Here is a 12,370-nt window from a genome sequence, read left to right as displayed (position 1 = left end):
ACAATTGCACATATTTCTGTGAAAATCAGAGGTGTTTAAATTGCTATTTAAGAACGTAAAGGCTATAAAATTATACCACTGACTAACATGAACAAATTATACATAGAATTATATATGAGAATACCAAAAAAGGCTCAATTTTGATCATATGTGTGGGTTTAGCATCAACAAAACGGTGTGAACACACAGCACAGGGGGAATTTAAGTAAGACAAATAACCAAAAAATGACATCTTAAAAGACATTAAGCACAGAAATGAGTTAATAACCTAAAATAGATCACATCGGTCACAATTTGCGTGCACAGCACATCCGGCCAAGCTAGATCAAAGCTCAGGTCCATTATAAGGTTCTCCAAATGTGTTGTGCTTAATGTTCAATGTAAAAGAGCTGTTTAAGTTGTAAATTTGACCTAAAAGTTGTTACAACAAAACATTTTGGAGATTAGATTAGCTTCAGTTGAACGAGATGCATTTCTTTGCTACATGATATTGAGCAATTCTTCCCTGCAGTTACCTTTCTAGCTTTCTACCTAATAGGTGCCTTTTTGCCACATCGTCCCTCGGATCTTCAAAATGACGGTAGTCCTGTTGTGCATCAAATTCAGAAAAAGTTCAGAAAACATGGGAAGGTGATCGGTATGTTTTGTCGTGTTGACCTCTTCCTTAGAGTTTTCTGAAGATGAGGCATTTGTAGTAGTCCTCCATCTCAATCTTGAAAGGAAATGTTAAAGACATTAAAATGATGCTGGTGGTGGTACTCGAGATGTCAGCATTAAGCTACACTGTCTCACCATCCTCTCCAGACGCAGTCCGCTCCCGTAGGCCTGCTGTCTGAGCACATCCATATCTGGAAGACCCCACTCTGGATTCCTGTGCAACAGAACTGAGCGTTACACAGGTTCCAAACAACCTGTCTTATGGTGTTATGGCGTATAGCAGTTCGGCCGGTTGATTTTGGGTGAAATGTTCAATTCTTCACAACGTAGCAAATATTTTAAATAATCTTTGCTGCTCTCAACATGCATTTAATAAGACCAGTCGAACATTAATGCAGTTCGTTCATGTTAAGGTCCACTCACATTTTTCGAAGCTCCTCATCCAGGTGTTCATTACAACTTGGCGTAATGATGCCATTAACAGCGTACACCTGTAAGAGATTTAGAAATTTTTCTCACTCTTTAAAACCCATTGTGTCAGTGATTCCATTAAAAGTGTAAAATGGGCTCATTGTCCACCTACCCCGTATGTTATCAAGAGGCCGTTTTGTTTGAGAATCTCACCTCCTCCACTGAAAACACCCTTCGGAAAAATCATAGATGGTGAATGGTATTTAGAAAAAAAATACTGTGAGACCACTTGAAAATGTCTGTTACTTAAGCCATTCAGTAGAGCATCTTCAGTTATTTTAGCTATAACTGTGCCTACCTGTGCTGTTTTGAAGGCGCTGTACTGCAGTAGGTTTATGGCAATGATGACATCACAGGAGCTGCGGGAAAGACCTGCCCATTTCTCCCAAGGCTCGCTAGCATCTAAGTGGACAGGCTGCAGCACAGTCTTAACATTGGTGGCAGTAATGTATGCCTTGATACTGTAAATTCACAGATTCTTATATATTAGTTGCCGAACTTTCACTTACGGATCAGTGTACATACTTGAATACACCCAGAGCATTTCCTCTCACACACATGACTCAAATACAACTTCACAATGTAACAGCTGGCAAGCATTTTCTGTAAGACACAAACCTTTCCCGAGACTCCTCCGTGATGTCAGATGGCTGCCAGGTGACAAAAGGTATCTTCTGGGCAAATCGTATGACATGCTGTCCGGTTCCAGAACCCAGTTCTAAGGCAAATAACTGCCTGTGTGACTCATTCTCCAGCACATCTTCAAGCACTGAACAAAGACCCTCCCAGTTCCTCTCTGCCTGAGGCGACAGCAGCATGGTCTGGAGGAAGGAAAGAGACATCATGTTTCTATTTAATTGAAAATCACAAATGCATAAGTATGTTTTCACATTCGATTCCTCTTACCTTCAGCTGAGGTGGGTGATAGAAGCTAATGGGGAAGTGGCATGTTGGAAGAGAGTGGATGTGGTTGATGGCTGTAACAGCAGATGGGTGCACAGATTACCAGGTAAAGAGGATTCCCTCTGTGCTCCTCCCAGTACAGCGCAGGTAGAACACACACACAGACACTCAAAAAAAAAAAAAGAAAGAAAAAAAAGAAACCCTGACCTCTATTTGAGAATCTTGGATCTGGAGCATGACTCTTATATTTAGAATTTACAAAGTGCCACCATGTCTAGTTGCCATTAGATGAAGGTCATATCGCAAGTTTCTCCCCAACATGCAAACATAGAGGCAAATAGTGTGAAATAAGAGCAAATTTGTCAAAACTTGGTTTCTCTAACCTTACTTTATTATGTGGACCATTCTGTTTTGCTTTGTTTATTTTATAATAAAATAAGTTTGGAGAGAAAAAAAAGCGTAATATATAATAATAATTGGCAATGGTTATTATTAGATAGTTATTTTAGATTTTTAGACGTGTTGTATTTGTGCCTTTAATATGTAATTTCTTTGCTTAGAAAGAAGCGCAGCTCAATGCGTTTATTTATTTGTGTTTATTGTCCACTGTGGACTTCCGTAGGTTTTCTAACAGTTCACGTAATGCATTGTGGGTAGGTCAGGAACAGAGGGGACGCCATGTGCTGTTGAGGTAGAGGTGTTGGAAGCGGACCCGGGTGTGACAAATTGGACTTGGTTTTCGTGGGATACTGGTGTAAAAAAGCTCCAGTTAACGTTAGTATGTACTGTACCAGACGCTGCCTCCGGACCGCGCTGCGGACCGCCGCAAGCTCACACCGGTACGTAACTGGCCACAGCCAGTCACGTAACACCGCGGTCGCCGTACATCTCTCTGTGTCTTCTTCTTCTTCAAGGGCAGACAGCCTACGACTTGTGTCGCTTATTTTGGATGTAGAACATGGTGTTCAGTCTTAAATGCATGCAAACACAGAATGTGTTTTTTGACTGCAGTTAAAAAGTGTTATGTTTTGCAGAGATGTTTTAAGTATGTTCACGGGTGTTTAGTGTCCCCTCTTCGGCTGTAACTTAAGGATTGCGGTCCTGTGATTGCTCCCAATTTGGGTATCGGCACAAAACACTAACTCGTTTGTAGTATGATGTCGCCTTTCCGACAGGAAAGGTCACACACTCCAGGAAAAGGAAAATCGTGGTTTTGCTAATCAAACGAGCACATTCAGCACCCCTAATATAATTTTTTGGCATCAGTGAGGACTTGGTCTACCTTTGACTTCTTATATGATCTCTAGGTAGAATTTGATAAAGGCAGTCAGGTGGAGGGATCAGATATGGTAATGATGTCTGCTTGTTTTACAGAGTGCGAGATGACACGTTTAGGAATTAAAGTTTTAATTTTGCAGACTTTATTGTGGAGTTAATTGGATAACTGCTATAGTCAAAATTTGATGGTGAAGCAAAAAGTGACCAAAGATATTAAAGAAGTGTTGAAGTATTCCTTACTATACTCTGACCTGCATCCTTTCTACATGTAATTTATGTCACGTGCATTCATTCTTCAGGCAACCTCTTCAGCGGCAGGCTCCAGCCTTGTGTGCTCTCAGACTTCTGAAAACCAGTCCTGCCACCCATTCAGGTGCCATCGCCACCCCACCACTAGACGGAGCACCCAAACAGTATTCCCCCAAAATCCAGCAGCTGGTCAATGACATAGCTAGCCTTACTTTGTTAGAGGTGTCAGACCTTAATGAACTCCTCAAGGTTTGTGAAAAAGTCCTTGATTCTGAATGTAAATCACAGTGGTGTGATGGATTTGTGGGTTTCACTGATGTGTTCGAGGGCTAATGTTGTTTTTCTTGACTACAGAAAACTCTGAACATTCAGGATGTTGGAATGATGCCAATGGGGTCGATGGCTGCAGCCGCTTTACCTGCAGCTCAGGTACAAATCATTTCACTCTCTTCCAAAATCACAAGGACAGCAGAACATAATCTGCTACAGTACCAAAACAAAGTGTACGATCATTGCTATACGTCACAGTCATATGGAGGCTTAGTTTATGATGAGCAACTAGTTGTAATGGTGGCAAATCTGCATCTATAGTTTGTTTGCATTGTTACTTACGATTTTTCTCCTTTTTCTTTTTTTCCCCAAAAAATAAGGCCTCGGAAGAGGAGGAGGCACCAGTGAAGAAAGAGAAGACTCACTTCACAGTAAAATTGACAGAATTAAAGGCAGCTGAAAAAGTAAAGCTTATAAAGGAAGTCAAGAACTGCATCCAAGGCTTGAATCTAGTTCAGGTAAGTGTTACGTCAAAAGCCATTTAAAGCTATCTTGTGGAGGTTTTGTTTCTAGTCAGAGCAGTATTGCCTTCATGTCTGAATTGGTCACTTTTCCGTGTTAGTAGCCACACTGATCTTACTGTGTCCGACCCAGAAGCGTTTGCAAAACAACACCGTCTAAACTGTCTAACCTGCATGTGGCTGCACTGACAGATTTGCATTAACAAGATTATGTTGTGTTGAGGTAAGACACTGTTACATTACGGAGGCCGCATGACTCCACATGAAGTCATGTTGCCTATTATTTTTTCTGCCATATTGTCCGGGGAGAAGAAAAGCTTTAAAAAAACTTTAGAATGTCGCATGCGGCTGTGCCCTGTCGGCACTAAAGAGACGTCCTGGTGAAACCACCGCTCTTCTCCTTTCTCAAACGGACTGAACAGAGGAGGTCGGGTGTGCTTAGAAATAAGAAGCTGGCATCAGCTGAATGACTTTGTTGGTAAGAGCTGTGTTCCACACCGCGGCGCCTCCCACCTCAAACGTACAAGTTACTTCAGCTTTTGACTACCTCCAGTGGCACGCAGAGGCGTATCGGTGTTAACTTCAACCCTCGATAATACCTCTGTATTTGTAAACGGACACCGCTGGCCATCAAAAGTACCTGAATCCTGCCTTGAGCACACAGAGTGGAAACGGCTCTTTGCTGCACTTCCAAATGACTTGATGTTTTGTCTAATCTTGCATGATAAACAAATGTCCTGTCCTGTCCTGTCCTGCGTGTATGTAGTATAAATGCCTGAATGCGACTTGACGGAACAGAACAGAACTGACATGCTTGCTGCCAGGTTGATTTAATTTAGCTTTATGTCAGCTGGTGATTGTCGTATGTTGTTAAACACAGCAAAGCATCAACAGAGGCAAGAAGGAGCTGTAAAAGTTGGCAAACATGGATGTAAACAATGCAGGATCTGAGATATTTTCTGGGATTTACCCTGCTTTTCCCCCTGCAAGGATTCCTACAGTGTAGGCTCATTTGATTTCTCTAATTTCAGCTCCTCGCTCCTATGTCCTCCTGCTATATTCAAGGCTGTTTAAAGTTCTAAAAAGCACCCAGAGGAGCTGTAAGAAAGGACAGCACAGTGTATACTGTTTTGTAAATTTAATTTTTTAACCACACAGCATCTGAAGGGGCTGTGACACGTTAGTCCTGCGTTTTAAGTTGAATTTAAAGTGAACAGAGTTATTGCTTATCGGACAGAAATAATAAACATGTTAACTTGCAGCCAAACAACAGTTGCAGTTTCGTCACACATCATATTTAGTTGACGCAGGTTTAAAAATCCGCTCTGAACTAACGGCGTCTCACCTCGCTTCCTCTCTCTCCACATCTGTCCTTGCCTCCTCTGCTCGGATCTCTGGTGGGAGGGTCTAAAACACAAATGGAGGCTGGATAGAAACCAATAAGAACTCAACTTGACAGAGAATATTCAGTCCTTCCTAATGTCAGACTCTTGAAGCAGTACTTATTTTTTCATGTGATGCTCCTGCGTTGTATTTTAAATGGATCTACAGCGAAATATAACCATTGCAAGGCTGTGCAGAAAGAACACCTGCGCCTTTATCACAGCTCTGCTGTCGTCTACAGTGTCCTCTGATAAGAAGTGTAAAATCTGTTCAAGCATGAGCGAAATCTTTTGTCTGTTTATGAAAACATTTCATTATTAAATGCATTTTTATTTTTCTATTTTCTTTTGAATTCCTAACCGACTTTCAGACTAGGTCGCCCTACTTTTTAAAAGTACAGTCACTGTAGCTACAGTCAATAAGCATAACATTTGATTGGGCTTGTTAAAGTCCCGTAGAACATTTTTATTCCACCAAAGCAGTTTTACAGAGTGACTCAGTCCACCTCACTGTGGTAACCTCACTAAATCTTTTTTTTTTGTTGTCTCCCTTCTATTAGGCTAAGAAACTAGTGGAGTCTCTTCCCCAGGAAATCCGGGCCAATACATCCAAAGAGGAGGCCGAGAAACTTAAAGCAGCACTGGAGGCAGCGGGCGGCACTGTGGTGTTGGAGTAAATCTGCGCACCACTGTGCCCACCCGTTCTCTGCCATTTTGCTGGTCAAGCACTTCGTCCTTCATAAAGTTATTTCTTTTTTTACATGACAACGAGGAGGATCCTAACTGCGAAGGAAACACAATGCCTTCTTCCATTAAAACCGCCTCTCAGCAGCATCAAGTGGGAGGGTAGAACAGCTCAGACTGAACTTTCCAGGGACACAGCCTGAACAAATGACCACCCCGATGTTTGCTCGTGTGCTCATGTTTTTCTGATACTTGTGTAGCAAACGAGCTACGATAATGCTGGCCTGGGCGCCACAAAAGTCAGCAAGTAATTCATCTGTGTATGTTAAATTTTTTGACAAAAGGAAAGTTTGTCCTCTAGGAACATGGTTACAGAATTTAGGGAACACCAGATACTGTAATTAGCTCAGACGACGGAAGTGCTGAGTCTTATTATGCTCATTATTAACGTGATTAAAGTTGAAACATCCTTACTTTCCTCTTTTATGTGGTGTGTATTGATTTTTGTGGTTGATTTTAAACAAACTTGAAAACTTCATAAAAATTAAATGGAAACATCTAGTTAAAGTGTGTCGTGTTGCCTTGTGAAAATGATATATTTTAACCACTGAGGAATATTTTGTCCTACAGATGACTTATTGCTGTGGTGCTGCAGGCCACTAGAGGTCATGATGCCTCTCTGAAGGATGTGGTTGTGTATTAACATTTTGTTTATTTCCAAAGTCCAATTTTAATTCCTCCCGATGGCACTAATCCTCCATTTTTTGCAGAGGTTCCCCCATTTGTTTCGGTGATCAAGCAACACCTGCCAGGTAGCCCTTTAAATGGGGTGTTGGGCTAAATTACCTCTGCAACGTGACTCTGAAGAGAAGGAATTGAAAACGGGGCTAAGACTTCATGTTGGATATATTTGATTTAAGATATAAACAGAAATATATGCATTACATGGAGGAGAGGAAACATTGTTCAAAACCTTGTAAGTTGTTTGGAAAGAAAAATGGCAAGTATGGACAGTTCACTTGGTGGAAAAACTGAATCTGTGCTGTCTAAGCAAGTGAAAATATCTTTACTGTGGTTCCTTTCTGTTAAAGTGTAAGGTAGAATCATGAGGGAGTGTGTACAGAGCCAAAATCCTGAAGGGGAAGCAGCTAAATGGGTAACGGGTCATTGATCTTCATGTTAAACTACCTTTTCTACTGAAATGTCAAACTGTCCAGTGTGAACAGAGGCCTTTTTTGCACAGAAACAATGTCAAAGCTTTGGACTGTTGAGATATCTTCAGGGTATTGTTGGAATGTGCAGACTCGACATACACATTCATCATCTGCTGTGTGTGTGTTTGCTCAGAGATGAATGCAGAAAAGGCACAGCTGTGTTAGTGATTAACTCTGAGCAGTTGGAGTTGTCACTGATCTTGCTTTGCCACCAGGTGGTGTATGTAGGCAGTATAAAATGTAGCTGAACTGTTAAGATTAAATGATAGAGTTTGGAATCTTTGAAACCGGTACCAAATTGATTTATTAATTCCTAATCCCTGTATGCTTTAGATATTTGTTCTAACAGAAGGCATTGTTTCTTTTAACCCGACTAATAGGATTAAGTACTTAAAAGGGCCAAATACACCGTATGCTTTACTCTGGTAGCACACAATGGCCTATATAACATCAGAGCATTACACCAAGAAACAAAGTAGCATTCAATCAGATGTAATAAGGAGTGGCAAACAATAACAGGGTTACTGTTATTTTATTTCTGTGGCAATTTTATTTGTCCCATTATATAAAGGATTTGACTAAAGCAGCAAAGAGGAAAATAGTATGAAGCGAAACTCATGTCAGCCAACTCCATTTATTTAGATTTATTCATTTGGAGCCATTATAGCAGAAATAAGAAAATTTTAGACTAATTGAATAACAGAAAAAAAAAGTACATTGAGACAACTTGAAAATTGAAGTTGACCTGAAAAATAGACAACTCGTTTATATGCAAAGGTTGAATATGTAGTAAAGGAGCATTAAAATGCTCATTTCAATGGGAAACAAATATAAAATTACCCAAAATGATGATGATGTTGGAAAGAAAATGCATTTTGAGTATTCAACTGGTAAAAAGAAATAGACTCTGAGGTACATATAAAAGAGGACTAAACTTAGAAGATATGCACATTATGAACACCAGGGGGAGTGAGGGCAATAGTAAAAAAAATATTCACACCTGTTGACCTGCCAGTAAATATAGATTTAAAAGAAAAACATTTATTTTCCCTCATCGTCTCAAGTCAGCATGATGTCTCAACTTCTAAAGGCCTTTTTAACTGCCCACATTTCTACTTTTACCACAAGGAAAACACAGGTGTTACAAACGAGAGTAATTAAGAGTTGCTTGTAGGTAAAATCATTCACGTGCCAGTTTAATCACCAACACCTTGGCTTCCAATGCTGAGACAGAAGAAGGAGCTTTGCACGAATGCATGCAAGCAAAGATGGAGAGCAGAAAGAATAAAGACTGCTGAGGAGGATGCGTAGTAACACAGTGCAAGGAGGACGACTGACCACAAAACTTTTTAGCAGGGCACGTATCACAGTCATTCAATTTCCCCTCAGTGAGAAAACTCAGTGGAATTCAGTCGCGGTGAGAAAATAGTTTTGGAGAGTGATGCGCCAGCACCCTGCCGTGCTGGGGATGATGGTTTCAAACTGGTTTGAAGAGGAAAAGTAACTTTGATCACTTAAGGAAGGCAAGACCAATCAAATCATGTCGCATATTTTTATTTAAACACAATCTTACTTTTGAGATGATTTACCAAAAATAAATACTCAAACACCTCTTCGCGGTCCGATAGCTATAATCAAGAAACCAGCAGGAATGGTTTTATTCGGAAAATGACTAAAACAAGTGATAACGTTACTCTGTACAGGTAAGAAACATGGCTAAAGCTGCATAGTTATTTCTAGGGATACATCGATTGTAAGATTCTTGGCTGATGTCTGTGATAATAAATTAAAGATAACAAATTGGCTGATACTAATTGCTTCTGTAACTAATATGCTGAATAGAAAAATGATAACAACTGAAAGACTTTTTAGCCTGTTCAACACTTTTCTTTTCAGTGCTAACATGGTCCAACGGAATCTTTGACTTAATTCTTAATGCTATGAGAGGTTGTGATGCGATACGTCCGTTGAGTTTGCTCTTGCCCTGCTTGGGTCTGACTCGGAGAAGGCTTAAGTTTGCGGTTTCTATCATCTGTCATGAATCCCCTCTCTCTCAGGCCACCTCTTCTTCAGCACACACACGTTGCTCTGCCAGGCTGCTGCAACCGTCACATCATGCTCAACGACCAAAACAGTCACTAAAGCAGTAGACTTCTACAGAATCATAAAAATGATCTGTCAGAGGATTTTTTATTCTCTTCTGTCAACCGTACTTCATGATGATTCTAAATGATTTCAACTGACTGTTGAGAAGGTTAACCTTTTGTTACCCCTTTGACTTTCAAAATGACTTTTATCTATTATTGATGCATAGTCTTTGACTTTTAACTTTAGGATGCTAATTTGCAAGAATTCACAAACCTACAGCAGCAGTCAAGCTGTTTTTGTATTAGTCAAACACTCTCCCTCCCACAAACCAGCTGCCCCCCTAATGTTGGCACAGAAACTTCAAGTACCAAGGCTCTTGGCTATGTGGTTTTCCATAAATTTCAAGCTTTTCAAATGAAATATGCAGCTTCAATCGAAGATGAATTTTGCACTCTTTGTCTACCTGCATTTAACATGAACCCAGCCTCCCATCACCAGGTGCACTGAGAGAAAGCGACCGAGCTGATCACCTCTGCACACAGTTGTCCCAGCAACCTTTGAGGAGGTGACATTTTTTCCTTTGGAGTTTGTTTCACTAACAACATGCAGACGAATCGTTTTTTGTTTTTTTGTGGCGTCGTCTTGAGTGCAGCCACCTACTTAACACTCCCACTAGATTTGATTAAGGTAAGATTAAGCTAATTGATACAATGTTTGGGACACATTTTTCCATAAAGAGATGAAGAAATTGATCCTACAAGGCCTCATTAGTCTGTGTGGGTGTTTTTTAAGAGTCAACAATTTCTTCAGTTCATAGTAAAAAAATGAACTATGACAAAGCATTAAGCTCCTTTGGATGCTCTGAATATTCACTTTTCATATTTCCTGCAGCTATTTTCAGTTATTGCTTTGATTTTCTGAAAAGCCTGTGGTGAAATTTGTAATATTCATTATTCTAACTACAATTCTGTTTCCAACACAGTTTGGAGGCTGCGTAAAGTGTAAATAAAAACAGAATGTGGGCTGTGCAAATCTCATAAACTAATATTTTGTTGACAATGGAAAGTGAGGCAATTTTGTAAGTCACGAAAATATTAGCTCAGCAACCTCAAAAAGGTTCGGACAGGGCCATGTTTACCACTGTAGCATCTTCTTTTAATAGTCTGGGAACGTCTGAGAACTGAGGAGCCCAGTGGCTGGATTTTTGGAGACAAATGTTGTCTTAAATGTTGATAGAAGCTCAACACTTCTGGGTCTTCTATGTCATATTTTATGTTTCATGATGCACCAAATGTTTTCAATTGGTGCAGGCTCGGGGCCAGAGTTGTAAAACTCTGAGTAGAATCAAGTGTAAAGCTCTGTGTATGCACAGAGACAGAAATGTGGAAACATGTTCTTTTTTTTTTGTCAGATTTATAAGGCTGTACTAATGGTTTTCATTTATGAATCTCACTCATTGTGAAAGTATATGCGCGTGCACGAACCTGACTTCCAATCCCATTTTTAACCATGAATAGATACACACAATCCTCTAATTTGCTGTTTGCATATTAGGACATCCTTTGCACCACAGCTACGCAGACATAAATGTGAAAGCTGCAGGAGAGAAGTGCACATTAAACCAAATGTCAAACTGAGACTCATCAGAGTGGAAGAGAAAAGTAAATCTGTTTTAGGTGGTGATCTCAGTTCTCCAATCTTGAACATAATAACTGAAGAGTTCAAACTAACAAACAAAAAAATAGAAATAATTACTAAGGTGATTAAATTTCAGAGCAAACAACTCAATTAAAAAAATATAGAAAAGAAAAAGTAATAGATCACAAATGAAAAGAAAAAACACACTTTGACTTTCTGAAGAAGATCAAGTCAGGACTATGGTGGGGGGGGCTGTAACTTGATTTATCTGCAGCAAATGAAAACAGATGGAGATCAGATAGATCAGCAGTTAGAAGCCAATATGAGGCTATGAGCCAAAATTATGGAATGCAAGTTATTCTTTTTAAAGCTGTATTAGCAAAGTCTTCCACAGCCATCGTGACCATCACATACAATGATTTCTGGAAGTGTTTTTGAGCTCATGCAATGATTTCCACGTGTGAAAGTGTGTTTCATGCAGGGCCAGAAGATCACGGCAATCCAGTTTAATTTTTGGTCGTGTTCCTTGCACACAAAGATGTCTACAGATTCTCCTCATCTTTTGATATCATGTGATATAGATGATGGAGTATTCAAAGTCTTCCCAAGTTTTGGTTGAGGAACATTATTGAGGAACACAGTTCGTAGCAGTTTGTTGAACATCTGTCCATCTTTACTTCTGAGACTCTACCTCTCTAAGGTGCTCTTTTTATAGCCACTCATGTAACTGACATGTTACTAGTTAACCTTATTAGTTACAGCATGTTCCTCCAGATGTTTCTTTTTAGTACTACTTACTTTTCCAATTTTTTATTTTTTTTGCCCCAGCCCACCTTTTTTAACACATATTGTTGCCATCAAATTCAAGATGAGCCTCCCAACTTTATCATTTAGCTGTGACACCTGGTTTTGGCTTTTTTGTTTTCCTTTATTTTGGGTGACAAACTCTTGTACAGATGTGTAGCTGCTCTCACTACAGGTATGACGGATCATTTGATCATTTGATCATTTCCAG

General features: G+C 39.9%; 2 protein-coding genes across 2 annotated transcripts; one reads left to right on the top strand and one right to left on the bottom strand.

The window, feature by feature from the left end:
* Positions 1-53: 53 nt before the first annotated feature.
* On the bottom strand, positions 54-2,132 carry LOC140273492 (methyltransferase-like 26 B). Its single transcript, XM_072369091.1, has 7 exons — positions 2,035-2,132; positions 1,747-1,949; positions 1,427-1,589; positions 1,241-1,300; positions 1,081-1,148; positions 793-871; positions 54-712 (listed from the first exon to the last, which is right to left on the bottom strand). Exons 2-7 carry the CDS (start codon positions 1,944-1,946, stop codon positions 665-667), a joined length of 618 nt encoding a protein of 205 aa, XP_072225192.1. The 5' UTR covers positions 1,947-1,949; positions 2,035-2,132; the 3' UTR covers positions 54-664.
* A 538-nt stretch (positions 2,133-2,670) lies between these two features.
* mrpl12 (mitochondrial ribosomal protein L12) lies at positions 2,671-6,974 on the top strand. The gene is made up of 5 exons (XM_072369156.1): positions 2,671-2,870; positions 3,609-3,807; positions 3,913-3,987; positions 4,209-4,346; positions 6,292-6,974. The coding sequence occupies exons 1-5, from the start codon at positions 2,812-2,814 to the stop codon at positions 6,406-6,408; spliced, it is 588 nt and encodes a 195-aa protein (XP_072225257.1). The 5' UTR covers positions 2,671-2,811; the 3' UTR covers positions 6,409-6,974.
* The last annotated feature ends 5,396 nt before the right edge of the window (positions 6,975-12,370 follow it).

The sequence above is a fragment of the Leuresthes tenuis genome, unplaced genomic scaffold (assembly GCF_036924035.1).
Source record: "Leuresthes tenuis unplaced genomic scaffold, fLeuTen1.0.hap1 SCAF_17, whole genome shotgun sequence".
Classification (NCBI taxonomy): Eukaryota; Metazoa; Chordata; class Actinopteri; order Atheriniformes; family Atherinopsidae; genus Leuresthes; species Leuresthes tenuis.
Note: the sequence above shows the minus strand (reverse complement) of the source record. Positions and strands in the feature narration are given on the sequence as shown.

Coding starts and splice junctions, on each gene's coding strand:
- LOC140273492 (XM_072369091.1), bottom strand. CDS start 1,946: ATGCTGCTGTCGCCTCAGGCAGAGAGGAACTGGGAGGGTCTTTGTTCA. Junction 1,301..1,426: donor GCGCCTTCAAAACAGCACAG/GTAGGCACAGTT, acceptor ATTTTTCCGAAG/GGTGTTTTCAGTGGAGGAGG. Junction 713..792: donor GACTGCGTCTGGAGAGGATG/GTGAGACAGTGT, acceptor TTTCCTTTCAAG/ATTGAGATGGAGGACTACTA.
- mrpl12 (XM_072369156.1), top strand. CDS start 2,812: ATGTACTGTACCAGACGCTGCCTCCGGACCGCGCTGCGGACCGCCGCA. Junction 3,808..3,912: donor ACCTTAATGAACTCCTCAAG/GTTTGTGAAAAA, acceptor TCTTGACTACAG/AAAACTCTGAACATTCAGGA. Junction 4,347..6,291: donor AAGGCTTGAATCTAGTTCAG/GTAAGTGTTACG, acceptor CCCTTCTATTAG/GCTAAGAAACTAGTGGAGTC.